Source organism: Podarcis cretensis, assembly GCF_951804945.1.
Source record: "Podarcis cretensis genome assembly, chromosome: 3".
Classification (NCBI taxonomy): domain Eukaryota; kingdom Metazoa; phylum Chordata; class Lepidosauria; order Squamata; family Lacertidae; genus Podarcis; species Podarcis cretensis.
The window spans coordinates 32,384,995-32,407,382 of NC_137172.1; the positions used below are offsets into that span (position 1 = coordinate 32,384,995).

The 22,388-nt window shown below is 41.3% G+C and overlaps 1 protein-coding gene and 1 long non-coding RNA gene across 12 annotated transcripts in view; one reads left to right on the top strand and one right to left on the bottom strand.

Moving 5' to 3' along the window:
• The window catches only part of DNAH14 (dynein axonemal heavy chain 14), a 133,012-nt gene that overhangs the window by 32,966 nt on the left and 77,658 nt on the right, over positions 1 to 22,388 (top strand). For 10 of the 11 annotated variants that reach the window (XR_013836858.1, XR_013836859.1, XM_079969138.1 and 7 more), the window contains exons 23-37: positions 2,367 to 2,488; positions 3,900 to 4,071; positions 5,129 to 5,233; positions 5,334 to 5,452; positions 6,188 to 6,262; positions 8,746 to 8,833; positions 9,687 to 9,937; positions 10,396 to 10,624; positions 11,874 to 11,927; positions 12,767 to 12,912; positions 14,176 to 14,244; positions 15,825 to 16,011; positions 18,300 to 18,379; positions 20,050 to 20,224; positions 21,463 to 21,552. Coding sequence is in view for 9 of the 11 variants with exons in the window: in XM_079969138.1 (XP_079825264.1) it covers positions 2,367 to 2,488; positions 3,900 to 4,071; positions 5,129 to 5,233; positions 5,334 to 5,452; positions 6,188 to 6,262; positions 8,746 to 8,833; positions 9,687 to 9,937; positions 10,396 to 10,624; positions 11,874 to 11,927; positions 12,767 to 12,912; positions 14,176 to 14,244; positions 15,825 to 16,011; positions 18,300 to 18,379; positions 20,050 to 20,224; positions 21,463 to 21,552 (1,962 nt within the window). In the remaining 2 variants the exon portion in view is untranslated. The remainder of the gene's footprint in view (positions 1 to 2,366; positions 2,489 to 3,899; positions 4,072 to 5,128; positions 5,234 to 5,333; positions 5,453 to 6,187; positions 6,263 to 8,745; positions 8,834 to 9,686; positions 9,938 to 10,395; positions 10,625 to 11,873; positions 11,928 to 12,766; positions 12,913 to 14,175; positions 14,245 to 15,824; positions 16,012 to 18,299; positions 18,380 to 20,049; positions 20,225 to 21,462; positions 21,553 to 22,388) is intronic. The other variant, XM_079969143.1, reaches the window with a different exon arrangement.
• Positions 10,373 to 13,346, bottom strand: LOC307212248. The gene is made up of 2 exons (XR_013836885.1): positions 13,208 to 13,346; positions 10,373 to 10,583 (listed from the first exon to the last, which is right to left on the bottom strand). It is a non-coding gene; the product is annotated as an uncharacterized lncRNA (long non-coding RNA).

Genomic DNA, 22,388 nt, shown 5'->3' on the forward strand with positions numbered 1-22,388 from the left:
CAAAGGTAGGCATCATGAACCAGCAAAATCCAAGAGAAATAAAAGAAACTTTCAGCATGTGTTGGAACTGTAACAGTGTTGACTCATGCCTTATTTCTGGGTGGAAGGCTTTTCTGGATTTTACGTACCACTGCATAAAAGGCTGTCTTCCTCATTGTTGACAGACCTGCAGCTTGTGGCACAACTAGGAGGGTCTCTGAAGACGATAGCAATATGAACTCAGGTCTATATGGAAGAAGGCATGGTTTCAGGTAACCTGGTCCTGAGCTGTTTAGGCAGAGCTTTTTTCAGGGGGAACTCCCCAGAACTCAGTTCTGGCACCTTTCTAGTGTATTCCAGAACCTCTCAGGTGGGTGCCATTGCCATTCTAAGAGAAAGAGGGAGGCACCTCTTTTTCTAGAAAAACAGCACTGTGTTTAGGGACTTGTACATTAATATCTCACTTGCTGTATCATCACCTTGTCGTGGTGAGTGGGCTTGCACATTCCTATGACCCTTGTGAGTGAAGCCGTCGGGAATCTTGTACTCCCAGCAGGGTCACCCAAGGCGGTAAGGTCAAAGGGAAGGAGCTAGACAAAGACAAAGACTTCTCCTACCTAGGCAGTTAACTTTCCACAAGGGTCAACATTGATGCCAAAATCCAGCATCGCCTGAGCTCTGTGAGTGTGGCTTTCTCCCGATTGATGTGCAGAGTGTTTGAGGACTGGGACATTCGCAGGGAAACCAAAATGCTTGTTTACAAAGCTATTTTTACCAACCTTACTGTATGCTTGTGAAACATGGACCACTTACAAACGCCATCTCCAACTCCTCGAAAGATTCCATCAACAGTGTCTCCGGAAAATCTTACATATCACTTGGGAAGACAGATGAACTAATATCGGTGTACTGGATGAAGCAAAGATCACCAGTGTTGAACCAATGATTCTTCAACATCAACTTCGTTGGATTGGTCATGTTGTGTGGATGCCTGATTATCATCTTCCAAACCAACTACTCTATTCTGAACTTAAAAATGGAACGCGTAGTGCTGGTGGTCAACAAAAGAGGTTTCATAGAATCATAGAATCATAGAGTTGGAAGAGACCACAAGGGCCATCGAGTCCAACCCCCTGCCAAGCAGGAAACACCATCAGAGCACTCCTGACATATGGTTGTCAAGCCTCTGCTTAAAGACCTCCAAAGAAGGAGACTCCACCACACTCCTTGGCAGCAAATTCCACTGTCGAACAGCTCTTACTGTCAGGAAGTTCTTCCTAATGTTTAGGTGGAATCTTCTTTCTTGTAGTTTGGATCCATTGCTCCGTGTCCGCTTCTCTGGAGCAGCAGAAAACAACCTTTCTCCCTCCTCTATGTGACATCCTTTTATATATTTGAACATGGCTATCATATCACCCCTTAACCAGCTCTTCTCCAGGCTAAACATGCCTAGCTCCCTTAGCCGTTCCTCATAAGGCATCGTTTCCAGGCCTTTGACCATTTTGGTTGCCCTCCTCTGGACACATTCCAGTTTGTCTGTGTCCTTCTTGAACTGTGGTGCCCAGTTTAGAGTTTAAAGACTTGTCTAAAGGCAAATCTAAAAAAATGCAGTATAAACACCAACAACTGGGAAACACTGGCCTGTGAGCGCTCCCCTTGGAGAACAGCCTTTACCAAAGGTGTCATGGACTTTGAAGACACTCAAACTCAGAACTCAAGGGAGAAACGTGCTAAGAGGAAGGCACACTTGGCAAATCCACACCGTGATCAACTCCCGCCTGGGAACCAATGTCCCCAATGTGGAAGGGCGTGAGGGTCCAGAATTGGCCTCCACAGTCACGGACTCATTGTTAAAACCGTGTTTATAGAAGACAGTCTTACTCGGCTACCAGTGATCACCAAAGAAGAAGACATTAATATGAAAACATTAAACCTGACCCATTAACTAAGTGGAAGCTAGTGAAGTTCTTTTTACAAGATGTTACATGTCCATTGCTAGCCACACCACTTGGCAACCTTGCTGCTGCATTCGGCAGTACATGGAACTCCCAGTTTGCATGCATTTGGTACGCGTGTGGTCACTGACACACACTTTGGTTTTGGTCCCGGAAGGGGGTGAGGTAGGGCACAGCAGGCATATGAGCTTTCCGCCAATGCGTTCAGTGCATCACAATTCAACCCCTGCATAAACGGGGACTTGCCTGTATTGCAGCTTCCACACCATGCATAAGGGTAGTCTTATAGAGGGCATTGCCAACCTCAAGATATGAGGTTACCAACTTGTGATGTTGTGAAGTCTGATTGTGAGTTTGATTTGCTAAGCCATGTTTATAAAAGAGGATTATATGATATTGCTTCAGTTTATGTTTATTCTGTTTTTATGGTAGAGTCTTGTGGATGCTTGGGATCGTAAACTAAACCTATTTTCTTGTACTCTGGAGGAATGGTTGAATTGTCAAAGGAATTGGATTTATCTTGAGCCAATCTTTTGTGCTCCAGAAATAAAAAGGTAAGATTTGGTCCAGCAGTACTGTCTCACCTATACTGAATAATTAAGATTTCATATCTAAGCTAAAATAAAACATGAATTTGTTCATCATAAAAAAGAAATCTAAATCATGTTCTGAAATGTATTTGGTACTCTTTTGGTTTGGTGGGGAACTACAGTAGGGCCTAATACACCTGTAATATTAATTGAAACTATGGCTGAAGATGAATGAGCAAGCATGTAGCAGTCAGAGATAGGGAATCCTTTTCAACCTGAAGACTAGATCAGAAATGCCCACCTGTCCATCTGTCAATTGCCTTATGGCATCAGGTGACAACTTCAAATGGGCTTGCTGTTAATGCTTACACAGACAGCAAACTCCTTTGGAACCGCCAAACTGCTTTGTCCATTTGCAGATTCAATTGGGCTTCAAATTGTGCCCACAGATAGCCATTTTTCCTCTGCAGACTTGTAAAGCTGCCCATAAAGGGAAAATGTCCATTTGCAGGTGTGGTTTTAATCCAAACCACACCTGCAAATGAGCAGCTTCAAAGGTGCTTATTGTCACAAAGCCCCACTTGCTGAGGAACAATGAACAATTGGGAGCATACTTTAAGCATTTTATTGTTTCTTTACTCCACACCTGACATCATATATGGTTAGGGCCAAAATTGGATCTGTGCTGGACCCAATTAGTCCTACTTGTCAGAGGTACCCCACCACTGGTGTAGGTAGAGCAAAAATGGTTGCTACTTGTGTTCTCCCCTGATCTTGCTGCTGCTGTGCTACCCAGAGTTAAGACATGATTTGGCTTACAGTATTATTAGCTTTGAACTCAGGCTCACTCCCAAACAAACCATGATTTACTATGGGCGGAAGGCTATCACATGGGTTACATCACCACCTAGTGTCCAAGTTAGAAAATGTTCAGAGCTGAGTGTGTATGTACTTCCCATCCTCACTCAGTTCATTTCCTGCCTTCATATGAGATGAATCTAGACAGCTTAGCTTATAGTTGGCTTCTGCTTCTTGTCTGTCTGTGGACTTTGGTTTCCTTTTCTTTGTGAGTTTTGTTTGTCTCTGTATGTTTAATGTGAGAGTACCTTTCCTAGTGTTTATTATTTCCTAAAAAGCCCCCAAACAACCCACCTTTTATTCTGCTCCCATCTTGCTTCATTCATCTACCTTGTTGCATCATCCTGGCCTCCCTTTTTTCTGAGTTCCCTGGCCTTTTGCCTCTCTGCCTAGGTGCTTGTCTTTGCCCCATCCAGTCCTTGCTCCAAGAGTCCTCCTTTGTCTTGTGGGACACACTGTTAAGTCAGTGTAAGTGTGTGCTTTAAATACAGACCATAGGGATAGTGTAACTGTTCCATGAAGACAAATTCATTGTTCTACATTTTATGCTTTAAGAATATTTGTTTTTTAAAAACAGACAGCTTCCAGAAGAATCAAATCTTTTCTCTCAAGTTGATAGCAAATGGAAAGATCTCATGAAACGTACAGAAGATAATCCAAATGCTCTTAGGGCAACTACCACAGTAGGAGTTTTTGAAACTTTGCAAACCAACAATGCACACTTAGAGAAAATACAGAAGGCTCTTGAGGTAAACAATACAAAGTTTTTTAATTGCAGTGGAAGCAACCCCCAAAATACCTATTTGAAGTGAGGGATGGGCTGTTGTTATTTGGGCCACCAGAATGTTTGCACTAAGATCAGGAGTTTGAAGGACAGTCCTTGACACCTTTGGTAAAGGGTGTTCTCCAAGGGGAGCGCTCACAGGCCAGTGTTTCCCAATTGTTGGTGGTTATACTACATTTTTAAAGATTTGCCTTAAGACAGTCTTTAAACCTCTTTTGTTAACCACCAGCATTACGCTTTCCATTTTTAAGTTTGGAATAGAGTAGTCGCTTTGGAAGATGATAATCTGACATCCACACAACATGACCAGTCCAACGAATTTGATTAACTGCATCTGATTCCTCCCCTCTCAAAAACAAAAGGGGTGAGATGTCTGTTGAAGTAAAGAGTTCCAGGACTTCTGCTGTGGGGAAGGTAGATTTATTTCCCTTCAGGAACAGATAGGGGAGATGAGCTATGTAGTTAAAGACAAAGGGAAGCGGTTGCAAAGTAGCACATTGTAGCCAGCAGGATTGAACAAGAATGCCATCCTGCTAAGGAAAGCATCACCCTAGGGCTGTTAGGATTGAACCCTCCACTCACCAGCCAGTGACACGTTTATGCTGAATTGTGAAATCGAGATTGGGAGATAATGTAGGTAATGCTTTGCTGGCAGCTGCCATAGTCTCAGTTGTGTGAGTAGGCCCTCAATGAACCTCACAAAATTGCCAGAGCATGCATATAGTTGCATGAATAAACCTCTGATTTCTTAATGGGGTAGACTAAGGCTAGTTCTTCATTCAGTCCCACAGCCTCAGACTGGCACCATGTACTGTATGATATTGACATTCTTTTCACATCTGTTTCAACAAAATCCAAAAGAATTTATGGCAAAGAACAGATTAGAGGGTGGGAATGAGGAAACTGACATAAATGAGGAACACGCTCCTAGATGATGAAAAGTGTAGCATGCTGTTTTATAGTTTCATTTTCACTTTATAATTTTTAGTCAAATTTTGTCTCATTTTTAATTTTGGGGACAGGACTATCTTGAAGTTAAACGTATGGTTTTTCCAAGATTTTATTTTCTCAGCAATGCTGAACTTATCGAAATATTAGCTGACAGCAAAAATCATGATGTTGTGCAGGTAATATTTAATATCACATACATCATACTTTTTAATGTTTTTACACATAGTTATAGGCTTAGTATTTATTATTTTATTTTGCTTAACATATTTGCTGCAGCCTCATCTTGTGAAATGTTTTGCAAATATAAGGAAGTTATATATACGCCCACAAGAACAGAGACCTCCAGTGGTTTTAATGATCGGATCTGCTGAAGGGGAAATTCTTCTAGTACCAAAGTACGGTAAACAGTTATTTTTAATTTTAAGGTAGCAGCCATAATTCTATAATCCATATAACTTGTTCCATCCCTGCAAAGATTTCCACTTACACACCAGAGCTCCCTGCCATGGGCCTCCTAAATCTGTTTTGAATGTTCCCCCAACCTGCTGGCACAGATGTTGGGAGGGCACAGGGCACACGTGGGGCAAGAAGAGGAGGAAACGATCCACTGCATAATTGGAAATCCTTGCACTTACAAGACAAGTTAGTTGGATACCACTCATACAATTTCAGGCAATTTGTTGTACTAGGCTTTTTTGAGCTTGTTTATTCATAAGTATATGACTAATTAGATGATCTGAGTGATCTGTTACAAATGTCTGGCTGTTGCAGAGTGCAGCAAACAAAAGATGGACAGAACTGAGTCTCCCTTAGTTCAAATAGAAGAATGTAAGGGGGCAGAGGTGCAGGGAGGGGGGGGGAGTGTGACTGAGATTTTGGGGTTTTATATTTTTGCTTGCACGTCTCCTTTGCAGGGCTGTGTCCTAATAAATCTAATGCACCAGCCTGCACTGTAAGCACCAATGATGCAGGTGTTTGGAAGGAGGCTCTATCCTGACTGCTACTGGCTCCCTTTTAAACAAAAGGTTGAGTTTAAAAAAAATCAAAACCCTTAAGGACAGAGTGGGAAAAGAGTTGGAAAAAAAGATGTGTTTTTATTAAGTGCTGAAATTTCAAATACTGTCTCATAGGAATGTTCGTATTAGAGGTCCTGCTGAACTGTGGCTAGGAAATGTTGAAAATACCATGTATGATATGGTAAGAAGGTAAGTATCTGTGTTAGAGAAGTTACATAAATTTGTAAAATTATTTATTACAATAAAAGGAAAGTAACTTCATCCTTTTTCTTACTGTACATTTAGGTTTTTAATTAGGTTTGAAAGTTGCTGCAGTCATGGCCTGCTTGGTTCTAACACAATTCTTTTCAATATACTAGCAGTAGGGTGTTGGCAGAGCAGCAGTATTTCCTAGCCCTTCTAAACACATTCCCTTTGTAGTAAATGATGGAGGCTATTACGTGTTAAACCCAAAAAGGTCACATGTGTAATTGCTTTCATGAGTGAAAGCAAAATTGTTAGTTCTTATGGTGGCAGACTGATGTTTGTCTATTTTGGAGTGAAGCATGGTACAGATTCCAGTTCCTAACCATATTGATTACTTCTTACTGATCAAGTGTTTCATCTCAGGCTTGGGGAACAGAGAGACTGATTCTTAGCTTTTGCTTCCTTCGAATCTCCGTGGTGTCTGGTAAGGTCTGGGAATCTCCTGCAGGGGTTTCCCAAACTTGGGTCTCCAGCAGTTTTTGGACTACAGCTCCCATCATCTGTAACCACTGGTCCTGCTAGCTAGGGATGATGGGAGTTGTAGTCCAAAAAAACTGCCGGAGACCCAAGTTTGGGAAGCCCTGATTTATACCCTAATCATTAGACTGCCGTGCAGTGGTAAATTAATCAAGCAGAGTCTTCTTTATAAACAGAATAAAACATTTACTTGAGAAAATAAAATTGTTCATAAACAGCATAGTTAAAGAGCATAGTAAGAGTGCTTTTCACAGAGGCATAGTCCTAGTTACTAATAAACTGGAGTCCTGGAGCTACTCTGTTTGCCTTAGCTTTACATTCACAGCACCACATTACAGCAACAGCACAGACACTACACTGGGCCTGCCTACAAACAGGATACAAATTTATAGAGAGAATGAGTCATCCTGTAGATGAGTCACAATGATTCAGCAGTTTGCTGTTAACAGGAGGCTTAGGCTTGAATGGTTGTGTAGGCCTTGTAGGCCTTGCCTTACTTCTTCTGCTCTCAAGAACCTTTGTCTCGTGACATGGACACCATCTGAACCAACAAGAGTTGTGCCCCAGCATTTGGGGGCGAGTTTTTGACAGGACTGTAATCACTTTGGATGCCAGCCTGACAGGCTGGGCAAGGGCCAAATGGTCCAAGGTGTTGGTTCCACCACTGAGACACATAAGCTAATCAATCTTCTATGAGCTAATCTGTTGGTGATTCAACAGTTTGCAGAGATTATGCCTCTTTGGTTTATGGTGTTAAAACAGACAGTGGAATAGCCAAGGTGCATACATTCATCATGGCAGAACAAGGTCCATGACTCCCCAGCAGGAAGCCACTGTACTTACGGAGAAACATCAGGAGTCAGTGAAAGGAACAACAATGGCCAGGCAGACTGGGTTAAGCAGAAAGTCATTACAGCCCAGAGAGTGGAAGCTGAATCCAAGTCTCCAAGTAGTCCATAAACAAACGAATCAAAACGTTGTAGTTAGTGAAATACTGTCAGTATATGAGATAAATGTTACCATAACTTAAAGTGATTGCTGCTGCAAAATCAAGTTATTATAGAAAATTCTGAAGGCAAAGCCCTGACACCCCCATCCCCAGCTTTGTGGCAAACTAGAAGTGTTCAGTTGTAACATGAAGAAACCTAGAACATTCCGTCAGCATACCTAAACTGAAGACAGCTATGGCAGTTTTAGGACCATCTTGAGAGAATACCCTTTTTAGATATTTACTCTTTTATTGCCATAGGGTCCAAATAAATTATCCTTTATTCACAATTCTGGAACGACTGGTTTCTCTTTTGATTTTGAACCATGTTTTATATAGGCAGAAGTGTAATGATATAAAACAAAGCTTGAACTCATGATTACTATTCTTTGCAATTTTGTAAAGTTACGATGTTTTTAAATGAAGATGTAACTAGACACTACAAGAGACAACAAATTGTCATGGCTTCATGGCTCTTTTCCTCACCTCCTTATAATTTGTAGTTTAACACAATGATGCCATTGCATTGTACATTGCTGCACACCCTTCCCACACTACTTTCTGTTGCTTGGCAGGCTTAGGGCATCTCACAATACTACATGTTGTATCAATCTATATTTATTTATTTATGAGTATTTATATCCCACCTATTAACTGAAGTTATTGAGGTGGCTTACAATATATCCCACCCACCCCCCATTGGTCCTGATCAAGGCGGGGAGGGTTCCTTTCCTGTTACAACTCCCTTCCCTAACCCAGAAAGACAGGAAACAATGTCACGCCTCCTCCACATCCTAAAGAGAGGTTACATAATAAGGCAGAGTGGAGAAATGGCAGCTTTATGTCTCTTGCAAAGTCTAGTTCCCTTCTCACTTACATTCCTGTATAATATGCTAGAAAACAGCCTAGTGAATTTGCTACAGATGTATTAATTTATTGTAACTATATAATGTACTTTAAGATTTATAACAGTTGGAATCGCAGAATGGAATCAAATGGAATTTAAAGAATGGTTTTTCACTCACCCAGGACAGGTGATACTACTTGTGGTAAGCACACTACAAGACGCATTCAAAACTTTGCCATGTCACTTAACATATTTGCAAGATTCTGTATTTAAAATGCTCTGTAGTAGCACACACAAGTTTATTTATGTGTATACACGATAAACCTATCTTGCTTTTGAGTTTCTGTAGGTGATAGAGCGAATCACAATGTTTACTGTTATTTCTGATGGGATGGATTTTGGTACTAAGGGATGTGACTTTACATATTTTAGTGCTTACATTCTTTATTCTGTACCAGTAGGACTGGAATCAAAGGAAAGCATCCTTTCCCTATAAATGGGAATTGTATAAATTTGGCAATAATTAGTAGAATATAGCAAGCTAAATGGGATTACACGGTGTCTTTCCTTATAGTGACAACTGGGGGGGGGGGAATTCTAATAACATTTCATGAACCATTGAAAAATGTATGTTTCTAATTTGGGATAGATGATTTATACAGAATGTTCAGGGTGTCCCTGGAAAACAATACAATATTTTGTGTTTAGCTGATAATAAATATCTCTCTCATTATTGAAATGGTTGCAAGGTTTTGTTCTAATTTTGGATTATCTGGTTTAGTTTTTGGATCATGATTTTGGATTGTGGTTTAGTTTTGGGTTCTCTTAAAGCCTGCTCATTCAGAATTCCCAAATCTCCCTGATGCTGTGAGAAATAGGAGAGAATGGGGAGAGAGCAAAGTTTTTCAATGATAATAATAATGATAAAAAATAAAAATAACATCAAAAAAGAAATGTAAGATAAAGTGCAATATTTAATTTTAATGCAAGTATTTAATTTTAATGCAAGTAAGCAAATCATAATTTTTGCTGCTAATAAATATTTTCATTTCTAGAGTCAAATAATGTTTTCTCGTGCGTGTGAAATGAGCTTGTCGAGTTCACATGCAAAAATGGAGTTGAAAGAAGGCCGCGATGATCTTATCAGCCTTATAGAGGAGCTAGCAGCGATAGCATCAGATATTCTTCCCTACCACAAGCAAAGCACATTGGAGGCATTGGTTACTTTGATCATTCACTGTAGGGATGTAATGACTGTACTGATAGATAATGATATTTGTAGCGCTGAAGATTTTGCATGGACAAGGTATATCAATATATCCATTCTGGGCTCTATTTTTGGATTTTGGGATAGGATGAAAGGATATTGCAATACTCAAAATAGATAACACGTTAGTTATATATTATCTGGTTTTTAAAAACACTATAGTATAAATAAAAAAGTGCAATCTCAAATTTGTAGTGATAGTTCCTGCACAGGTATTTCTCCCTGTCTTGAGGTGCTGAGACAGGCCTCACTTCAGTGTGTTCTCATGCCTGAGCAGATTCACTTTTATGTTCCTAAATCAAATCCTTGCTTGTAGATGTCCCTTTTTCTTAACCTTATGACAGAACTGTGCTCTTAATGGAATTTTGAACTTTGAATGTTATTTACATTGAAAAATCTATACATACTAGCTATGTTACCAATTTATATGCATATATAATTTTGATAAAAAGGACTACGTTGTTGACAAAACTGTTACACAAATTATTTTATTTCAGGCAGTTGCGTTATGAATGGCATGATGTCAACCCCTGTAAGGTTATCCAAGGTTATGCCTCTTTTGAATATGGTTTTGAATATCTGGGCTGCTCGCCGAGATTGGTTATTACTCCTCTCACAGATCGATGTTGGCTAACCGTTACTGGAGCTCTTCAGTTGAATTTAGGGGGCTGTCTTTCTGGTCCAGCTGGTACAGGAAAAACAGAGACTGTCAAAGATCTTTCAAAAGTAAGCGCTATCCATTTGATATCAGTATGTACTGTCTTTTATACACAGATATTTCCAGATATGTCATAATAGATTTATGTTTCTGCAGTTGCCTGTGGGAAGACAGAGTTGTGGGTCTTAGTTTCAGGTACAATGTGATCTTACCCATTCCCATCTACTTCTGCTCACACACTTTTTCTAATAAAAGTAGCCAGTCTGATAATTAGCAAAACATTTTATAGCTGTATAGTCACAAACTCTTCTCCTCAAGGAGTTTTGGTAATGTTGGCTGGGTTAGATAGCTTTATAATTTTCAGTGTCCTTTTGGATTTCTAAATGTTAGAACCTTTTTATTCCTATTTGCTAATGGGTTTTCATGCTAAACTGCTATTTTGATTATTATTTTTAAAAATACATATTACTCAATTTGGTGTGCTTATTTGGGTAACACCTTGGTTCTAAAAACCAGTGTCTGGGATCTATTTGGTCACATTGGTTGATGTGTAATTTGGCTTATTTTGCCTGAGGCTTCAAGAATTTTACCTCTTGTTCCTTGGAATCTTAGGGACATGTGGTGTATAACCTGATAATCTCTTGTTCAGAAACAGCCTTGATGGCATCCTTTGAGAGGTGATAGGATCCTAGGATTCACAGTAACTTCTAAATTCAACAAGAACTGCATTTTGGGTTGTGCTGGGCTTCTTGACAGTGACAAAGGTCCAATTTATTATGGTGGATGATGAAGTCTTCAGATTGGGTAGTTCCTCTTGCACGAAACTCAGGCAGGAGCAAAGAATTGGGGGGGGGGGGTAGGCTGATTCTCTTCCTGCCTTGATGGAGCAGTTTGATTTACCCCGGCTCTCACTGTTTTCTTGACTCAGCTAAGTTCCTGTTTCTTTTTCTACTCTTCCTTTACTGTTTTTCTTTGGTTCCTTTTCGTACCTTTTCAGTCTCTTCGTCTCTTTTCCTTTGTTGGGGTATATAAAAAAGAAAAAGTTCACCCACTCCCTTGTGTCTTCTACTGCTTCTGATTTCTGTGATTTTCCTCTTATGACAGAGTTTAGCTTCTCCAAAATTGCACTTGACTTTTAAATTCAGAAACACAGCTCTTTCCACAGTATTTGTAAAGTGTAAAATATCAAAATATAAATGGCAAAACTAAACTGAAGGTATTTGGGATTTTTGTATATTTAACAGTTGTTAAATTACTCATTTATCTGAGTAAACAAATATAATTGCTTCTACTCTGAAAACTGCTTTTTTTCATTAGGCCTTGGGAAAATTGTGTCTTGTCTTTAACTGTTCTGAAGGTTTGGATGATAAGGTACAGTAGACAATTTTATTTAATATAGAATTTAGAACACTAAATTTTTTTTTTTTTAAGTTTGCTAACAATATCAATAGCGCCTTTTGATCATGTTGGGAAACCCAATCTTATGGGTGTTCTTTTCCTTGTAGTATTGCAATAATTGACTTATGCTGGTGCAACTAAAGCAACAATTCTTCACTGTTTTGCTGGGGACCCTGCATCCCTGAGATTTTGGTAGTGTTCAGCAGCTTTCCTCTGACCTTAGAAAACTTTTACCTAATAAATTATTATGTCGCACTGCAGTCTGAAATCATATCTCCCCTGCTAAAAAGTAACATGAAACATCTGTGTAAATTGTTTTCAGAATTTTAAACGATGAATATTTGTAATGTAGATGCTTAAAACTGAATGTCAATTCAATCTGAGATTAATTTTGTGTTTTGAAATTTAGTTACATATATCTATATATATATCTGTTTATCTATATATCTATATATATAACCAGTGAGATTTTCCTGTTCATAAATGAACTGCATCACTTAAGAAAACATCTTACTTCTGCCTATTATTTTTGAAGAAATTTAGTTCATTTGCTTGACTTTCATAAGTAGCATTCCTCTTCATGTGGAACAGCATTCCTGTTAAGATACAACAGGTGCTCACTATCTGCTCTTTCCAGAAACTCTTAAAGTCATTTTTGTTCCATATAGCAACAGTTTTTTGTGTGTTTTCTAGCTTTTTTATTGTACATCACTTTGAGACATTTGTGCAGAAGGCATTCAATAACTGAAGGGTAAATAAGTCATCATCTTGGTAACTTAGCACCTAATGAAAATCTCTCCATTTTTTTTAAGGTTTTGGGTAAATTATTATGTGGATTAGTTCAGTCTGGAGCATGGTGTTGTTTTGATGAATTCAACAGGATTGATGTAGAAGTCCTTTCAGCAATTGCATCACAGATTCAGGCAATCAAGGCAGCTAAAGATAGTTGCGCTGTCAGGTATATCTTTTGCAAGTAGTAATACCTTACGTCCAAACTACTAACTACATGCAAATGTATGTAACTTTGCCCCAATTTTAATTTTTTTGGTAATGAAAACAAGCCATGGAAGTGGAAGAAGCCTTTAGAAAATGTTTCTCCAAATGTGGATTAGTTTCCTAGTACAGAATGTCCTCCAGTTGCCCCATTCAGGACCAGGGAGCCCTCCACACCTGCCCATCCCCTATCCCCTTGTCAGGACTCAACCTCAATCTGTTAGCCGCTATCCATCCTCCAACTGCCTCCAGACACTCACGCAGGACCTTCACTACCATCACTGGTTCCAATTTGAAGGAGAAGTAGAGCTGCGTACCATCTGCATACTGGTGAACACCCAACCCAACCCCTCCCCGATGATCTCTCCCAGTGGCTTCATACAGATGTTGAAAAGCATTGGGGAGAGGATAGAGCCCTGAGGCGCATCCTACAAATGAGAGCCCCGGGGTCTGAACATTCATCCCCCAACACCACTTTCTGAACACGGCCCAGGAGAAAGCAGAACCACTGCAGAACAGTGCCCCCAGCTCCCAACTCCTCTAGACAGCCCAGAAGGATGTCATAGCTAATGGTGTCATAGTCAATCCAGCAACACCAGGAAACAGCTCTCACCTCTCTCTCCCTAGCCTGCCAGAGATCATCAACCAGCACAACCAAAGCAGTTTCAGTCCCATGATGAGGCCTGCATCCCGATTGGAAGGGATCCAAATGCTCCACATTCTCCAGGTGTGCCTGGAGTTGTTCAGTGACTACCCACTCAATCACTTTGCCCAAGAATGGAAGATTTGAGACTGGGCCATAGTAGACCATATTGGCTGAGTCCAAAGATGGCTTTCTAAGAAGCAGTTTAATAGCCGCTTCTTTAAGCAGGTCTGGGAAGACTCCCTCACAGAGGGAGGCATTCACCATTCCGCGGAGCCCATCGCCCAGCCTTTCCCGGCTCGCGTTTATGACCAGGCCCCAATGGCAAAGGTGGTTCCATTATATTGCTGCTGTTTTCTGCAGATACAATAGAAGCGGTCACGAAGGTCCTCTTCGCCATTGTTATCGCCACTTGGTAGGCTCAACCCTGAGCTCTTAACACATGCTCAGTCCAATTCAGAATGAGTTTTCCTCTGCCGGCACTCTAGCCGTCTCAGCTGTGATAGTAACTTTATCAATCATCCTATCAATTTTCTGACTTCAGAAATACGTTTTTTTAAAAAACCAATCTAATGTTTGTCATAGATTTCTATTGGAAGGAAAAGAAGTTCGACTGAAACCATTCTGTGCAATTTTTATTACCATGAATCCTGGGTAAGTGATTTTAACACTTGTTCTTCAAAAAATACTAAAAGAGGTAGCAACCCCATTTTGAAATGAGCACATAAAACTACCTTATTCAGAGCGTATAAAACCAATTCAGACTAAAGGTTCATCATCTCAGCACTGTCAGTGCTGACTGTCATCAGCTTTCCATGATTTCAAATCGGAGTATTTTGCAGGCTTACCTAGAGATACCAAAGAATGAATCCAAGATCTTCTACATCAGCTGTGGAGAGTCTCTGACCTATATGCCTAATTAAGACTGGCAGGTCCTCATTTGGCCTGCAAGGCTGTTTCACCTCAACCCATGCCCTTCCCCACACCTTTCATACACGTGTTCTATATAGAAAGCATGTGCTCCACTAGTCATTGGGGGATTTGATTCAGTTCACAGTTAAAGGCAAACCTCTGCATAATTTGCAGGTCTGAAATAATGTGCAAACTGAAACACAGCCACCATTTGAAATTCAAGTATCTCTGGTTTTTGCAATGCTGTTCTCCAGCCAAGTATGGTAATTGATAATATACTTCATATACAGTGGACCCTTGGCTGTCAAACGTAATCCGTTCTGGAAGACTGTTTGACTTCCAAAACGTTCAACAACTGAGGCGCAATGGGCGGTTGGCAAAATCCATTGAAAAAATGGAGAAACGCGCCTCAGAAGCTCGACTTCCGAGGTGTGTTCAAAAACAGAAGCATTCACTTCCGGGTTGTCAGCATTTGGAAGCCAAAATGTTCGACTTCCAAAGCGTTCAACAACCAAGTTTCCACTGTACTAGGATAAAGTGTCCATAGAAATGCATATATTGGGGAAAATAATAAGATATGAAATTATACTGCAGGAAATTGCTTTGCAAAAACGTGTATACTGTATTAGGAGAATTTCACCCTAAAATGCTGATGAATTTTCATGATTACATTTTTCCAAAATAAATCACAAGCTTTTTCTGTATCTAAATAGTTGCTTTTAAAAAGTCAGACTGTTAACATTTTTTAAGGAAAAATATTCTTTACAATAGGTTTCCTATAATAGTAGTGGTCCACATCATTATCTCTCAGAGCTTTATTGTAGAGCTACTATACTTTCTTTATACAGTGGTACCTCGCAAGACGAATGCCTCGAAAGACGAAAAACTCGCAAAATGAAAGAGTTTTTTGTTTTTTGAGTTGCTTCGCAAGAGGGATTTCCCTATGGGCTTGCTTCGCAAGACGAAAACGTCTTGCAAGTTTGTTTCCTTTGTCTTGCAAGTTTGTTTCCTTTTTCTTAAAACCGTGCATTCACTTCGAGGAGCAACTCATAGCACGCGGTGTGGTAGCCTTTTTTGAGGTTTTTGAAGACTTTGGTGATTTTTGAAGCTTTTCCAAAATCCGTGCTTCGCAAGACGAAAAAATCGCAAGACGAAAAAACTCGCGGAACGAATTAATTTCGTCTTGCGAGGCACCACTGTATGCAGTATTGTCAATGTGTTGTAAGTTGTTTATTTGTTGGAAGTATTAAAACTAATACTTTTGAGTGTTCTTGGTTTATAATTGCAAAAATAGACCTGGTGACTTTTGTTTTTCTTTTAAGATACAAAGGTCGTGTAGAACTCCCAGACAACTTAAAATCATTATTTCGCCCCGTCTCAATGATGGTACCAGATTATCAACTCATTGCTGAAATAATGTTGTGTTCAGAAGGTTTCAGGTCGGCAAAATCACTCTCAGAGAAGATAGTAAACCTTTATCACCTTTCTAGCAAGCAGCTTTCATGCCAGGTATAATATAATGACACACAGAGAGAGAGAGAGAGAGAGAGAGAGAGAGAGAGAGAGAGAGAGAGCCTTTGAACCCTTGAACCTTTTCCTGGGACCTATTAGTGGGAGTCTCATTGACAGTTTTACATGTGACGTTATCCCCGTTGCACTACAAAGAGAATAACTATAATAAGCCTATACAAGAACTTTCTGTATAGTTTTGTATCTTAAGTTTATATTTTGGGATTATGAATTTTTTTTTATAATTATTTTCTGTGTTCCTTTCAATAGTCTTGGCCTGCCTCCATTTCATCCAACTCCTCCCACTTTAAAACTGTAGTGGCAGTTTCCTCCTCTGAATTTCCTCATTTTTTTCAGCATGGCTCCTTCAGCCTGGTGCACTTTTTAAACCTGTAATTCATTCTCTCTCTCTCTCTCTCTCTCTCTCTCTCTCTCTCTCACACACACACACACACAGCTGCTTGCCAACCCCCTTCATTCCCCTCTTTAACCCTTTAGAGCTTCCCTTTCATACCCCATACAAAAGCTCATTTTTCATCTTTCCAACCCCATTTCTGAAGCCACTTCTCTCTTCTGTAGTGCTGCTTTGCACCCGTTTCCACCTTCACCCCATGTCTGTGCCTCTCCCTCTCCTTTTGTACAACTCCCTTGCACACAAACCACCTCCATGGTAACTTCCTGCATCTTCCTTCTCCCACACATTATAATTATTAAGAGCTTTTTTCACCTTCCACCAGGTGATAAAGCCACCATCCCCTATTATTCAGACCCTTTCATGTCCCTGCTTTCATCTTAAACCCTATTGCGTGGACAGGCGGAGTCCCCAGATCCCGAGCGGTCCCCCCCCCCCGTCATGTGGAATAATGACTCAAGACAACGTGCTATGGGATTAAATTGGCCACAACTTTATTAAATTTCAAATGTGGGTAGACCTTGGCTCAGGCGTTGGGCGTTCTCCCTCCCCAGTCCCCAGCTGGGGACCTAGGGAGCATCAGGATTATCCAGTGTGTGGGGGGGGGGATGGGCCGGCTCTGGAGAACATATGTTCAAGCAGAGATAGCCGCCCCCGTTACGCTGCCGTTGCAGGGGAGAGCAATGACGAACTTTTGGCGTACAGTCAAAGCCTCCCTTCAGAAACCCCTTTAACGGGGAACCCTGGTATCGCCGCCGCAAAGAGGAAGATGGACTAAAGGATTCCGCCCAAGGCCTGATACCGCCAAAGTTGTGACGTTTTGCTACGGGAAAGGCGAAACCTGCCAATGCAGGGAAATTCCTTTCCGGCCCTTTAACAGCGACCTTATCGTAGCAGCGCCCACATACCTGTGAAGAAAAGTTAACCTGCAAAACCTGTGAAGAAAAGTTAACCTGCCAAAATAAGACATTAACTGAGGGTGAGTAGGGTGGGAGAAGCTCTGGAGCCAAGTGAGGATTCCCAGGTAAGATCCTCCCTCTATTGTGTGGGCAGGTAATCCCTCCCCCTACCTGGTCTGGTTTCCCTGGCAACGCTTCCTCCAGGTGGGATTGGACAACTCACTGGGGTAGGTGGGGACCTCCAGGTATCCCACCTGAGGGAAGGCAAAGCCAAGCCTATGCTGATGGAGCCGCTCCAGATCCAGGGGCTGCGCGCATCCACGCAAAGGGCGCCCCCCGTTTTAAGCGGGGAGCGGTCATTGCGTGGACAGGTGGAGTCCCCAGATCCCGAGCGGTCCCCCCCGTCATGTGGAATAACCACTCAAGACAACGTGCTATGGGATTAAATTGGCCACAACTTTATTAAATTTCAAATGTGGGTAGACCTTGGCTCAGGCATTGGGTGTTTTCCCTCCCCAGTCCTCAGCTGGGGACCTAGGGAGCATCAGAGTTATCCAGTGTGTGTGTGTGGTGGAAGGGCCGGCTCTGGAGAACATATGTTCAAGCAGAGATAGCTGCCCCCGTTACGGCGCCACCGCAGGGGAGAGCAATGACGACCTTTCGGCGTACGGTCAAAGCCTCCCTTCAGAAACCCCTTTAACGGGGAACCCTGGTATCGCTGCCGCAAAGAGGACCCTTTCATGTCCCTGCTTTCATCTTAAACCCTATTCCCATTCTTACTACTCCCTCCTTTGCAACATCGTTTGCACCCCTATTTTCCTCTTCACTCTCTCTTTTCCCTCCATCTTTGCTTCCTTTTTTCAAAAATAGACCAGATCTGGAGATAAAAGGAAAAAAGAGTTCATTTCTAAGCTTTACAAAATTTTGACAATCTGTTACCTCCTGGTTTGCAGAATGCTCCATTTTATATTTTCTAGGATCATTATGATTTTGGTATGAGAGCCATAAAAACTGTGTTAATAAGGGCTGGTCAGAAGAGGCAAGAGTTAAAAACACAGTAAGTAAGATTTTTTAATTGCTTAATGCATAGCAATAACATTATTGCGCTATAGGCTGTGATGTCCTGTGCATAGAATTTTGGAAGAGGAGATATCGACACTCAGTAGAGCTGTGCAGCAGAATCCCATATTTATTCGGGAGTAAATTAAACTGAGATCAATGAGATTTATGCTCTAATAAATGTGATTTAGGCTGTAATCCTATTCATGTTAACACCCTCATTCCCTCCCTATTTTTCTCCCACTCTGCTGGCAGAATTTGACATGCATACAGCAAGTGTCATGCTAGTGGCACAATGTCATTAGGGATTAGGAATTGTGCCAGTTCCTATAGCCCAGGGTTGTCAACTTTTTTGGACACGTGAAGGCAACTTCATGTTTTGCCCCAAAACTTCTTTCTAAGAGGGCTGGGTACCTACTTAAAAGAATAAAAAAACGGAAGCTTAGAGTCTGGGGCACCTTACCAGAAGCACCAGTGAAAGGCATAGTGGGTACCATGGCATCACTGGGTGCAGAGTTGGCAACCCCTGCATAGCCCCTCGGCTGGTGGACCTAAAGTACAGGATTGCACGCTCCCTTGTTTTCCCTCTGGCTAAGGGCATATGGGCACTATATATTGCTCTGAACTTCAAAAATACCCAGGAAATCAAGCCATGGAGCTTCAGCATCTTGTCTAGTATAATCCTTAGTGTGAGTGCATTTAGTAGTAGTAATAATAATAATAATAATAATAATAATAATAATAATAAAATTTTATTTATATCCCGCCCTCCCCAGCCAAAGCCGGGCTCAGAGCGGCTAACAACTGTAAAATAATACAGCATTCTAAAATCAATTCATTATAAAATCAGTTCAAATCAAATTAATGGCAATCATTAACTTCACAGTTCTGTGAAGAATTACCAAAGGAGGGGGTCAGGCTGTGCCTTGGCCAAAGGCCTGGTGGAACAGCTGCCTTGCAGGCCCTGTGGAAGGATGTCAAGCCCCGCAGGGCCCTAGTCTCTTGTGACAGAGCATTCTACCAGATCGGAGCCACAGCTGAAAAGCCCTGGCTCTGGTTGAGGCCAGCCTAACCTCTCTGTGGCCCGGGACCTCCAAGATGTTTGAAAATCGTGAGGTCCTCTGTGGGACTGAAGCAATGTTGAGCATTTGATATTTGATGGCCAGAGCCAACCACATATGAACTATTTTAAGTAACGTGTTTTTAATTGTACTGAACTTTAGGGTAGAGAGCAATAAGCTCAAATAAATATATTTAAGAATATTTGCCTAAGATATGCAGCAGCATGTGTGGATAAAATTTCAATAGTGATAGCCCCCTTTTTTAATGAAATAAACATCAGGAAGGGCTTTCTGACAGTAAGATCTGTTTGACAGTGGAATGATCTCCCTTGGGAGATGGTGGACTCTCCTTCCTTGGAGGTTTTTAAGCAGAGGTTGAATGGCCATCTGTCATTGGGATAGCTCAGTTGGTAGAGCATGAGACTCTTATTCTCATGGCCATGGGTTCAAGACCTGCCTCGGGGAAAAGATTCCTGCATTGCAGGGAGTTGTACTAGAAGACCCTTGGGGTCCATTCCAACACTACAATTCTATGATTCTGTGAAAAAGCATGTCAATCTGTACAATAACTTACCTAATGATTACTATTATTGGATTTATTTTATAGAAATAGTAAAAAGAAAAAGTTTTCTACATCAGAAGAAACTCTCATCATAACTACTGTCCTGAAAGAAGTTAATTTACCCAAGTTTCTTGCTGAGGATGTCCCACTGTTTGAGGACATCCTGACAGATCTTTTCCCAGGGATGAAAGTTCAAAAAGTAAAGCATAGACGACTGCAGGTAATGAAACATGCAAGCATATGTTTTATTTACAAGGGGAAATTATTAAGCATTGGGCCTCAGATGAAGGCCTCTATTTATAGAAATCCTTTTATAAATGGGCAAAAGATTCCTGCTCTGCAGGAGGTTGGACTAGATGTCCCTCATGGTTCCTTCTAACTCTGCAATTCTATGATTTATAGAAATACTTCTGTAAATAAAAATAATATGACCAACATTGGAATGTTGATCACTTTTTCACTGGAATGATTTCAGTTACCATCAGGTTGATGGGTCATGATTATCTTTAGCTATAGCTGCCGGGGTGGAGTAGAAGTGGAGACAGACCAAGTCCCTATTTAGGGGTCCAGTATCTATTCTGTTTACAGGACGCGGGTGGCGCTGTGGGTTAAACCACAGAGCCTAGGACTTGCCGATCAGAAGGTCAGCAGTGAGCTCCCGTTGCTTGGTCCCAGCTCCTGCCAACCTAGCAGTTCGAAAGCACGTCAAAGTGCAAGTAGATAAATAGGTACCGCTCCGGCGGGAAGGTAAACGGTGTTTCCGTGCGCTGCTCTGGTTCTCCAGAAGTGGCTTCGTCGTGCTGGCCACATGACCTGGAAGCTGTACGCTGGCTCCCTCGGCCAATAAAGCGAGATGAGCACCGCAACCCCAGAGTTGGTCACGACTAGACCTAATCATCAGGGGTCCCTTTTGTTGTGACGTGGGGTTTGTGATTTCAGCTCTCTTGACATAATATGCTGGAGACAGTTCTCTAGTAACACTTCTTTATTAAAGCAACAAGACTGGGGCCTGAGGAGGGGAGAGCTACATTTATAGGGACAGGGAACTAGCTAGAAATGATACATTTTGGAGGGAACAATATCAGGCAATCACAGTCCTGCCTTTTGGAGGAAACCAATAAGACAGAGGATCCAAATACAGCAGCTTAAATGAACCAATAGTAGCTGTACCCTCTGGAACCAAAAGGCAGTTACTTTACCCTAATGCAAATACAGACAATAATAATACAGATATAAAATCCTTTGACTCAATACACAACACCTTTACCTTTATCTATTCTGTATGCTTATGAATGTGCCAGGCACAGTATTTTTCCAGGGCATTGTGTGTGCTGAGGTAAGGGAGGTTGGTGATAGCAACAAAAAATGGTGACTTTTTCTACAGTGTTAGAATATCAGCTATTATGCTAATCTTGAAGTATTGTAATTCTAACTAATTATATACTTATTTGATTTTAGAGTGCAATATCTGTTGCAATACAGCATTTATGTTTGCAGACATGGGAAAATCAGATACAGAAAGTTATACAATTTTACAACCAAATTATGGTAAGTTCTGCAAATCATCACTTTACATGTTTTAATATGATACAGTAGTACATAATATGTTACACTGCACAAAGTTTTTCAAAGTAAACTTAGACCGCACCAGGAGTGGAGAAGCTGTGGTGCTATAGATGTTTCAGGACTCCAGCTCCCATCACCCTCAGCCCACGTGGCCAAGGATCAAAGATTATGGAAGATGGAGGTTATTGTTGTTGGCATCCGTCTGCCTCAAGAAACAACGGAGTATGCCTCTGAGAGTGAATCCAGCCCACTGGAGAATCACAGCACCTGCTGTGGCAGCAGAGACCAGTAACTCACAACTGCTGCCTCCCACATTGTTTTTGCTGTGCTTGCAGCACTGAAGTGGCATCTCTGGGACACAAAGCTGGGCAGTGTATATGGAAATCCTGGGCTGCCCAGACAACAAGACCCCCTCTCAGCCTCACTGATGTGGTCTAAAGGAATGCAGAGCAATACATTTGGCACCAGCTTGACTGCAGGGGTTTCTGGAAAGAGGTGTACAAGACACTATCCAACTGTCTTAGGGATTCCACTCCAGATTTGTTTACTCGTTAGCATTTTGTTGTTCTCAAGATGTCCTGCAAGGATGGATTTTTCCTCAGAGTTTACTCCCCAAGTCTTTCTCATGAATGTGTATAGCCACAAGGCAGCAGAGGTTTATGATCAGAGTTTTCCTCCTTCTTTATGGGCTACCTTCCCAGGTTGATGAGCCCCATCTGCCTCTCATTTCTCTCTACATCATGTGCAGTGACTGCCTTCTTGACCATTGGACCCACTACTGGCCTAATCCGCATAATGCAGTGGAGATTGTCTTCACA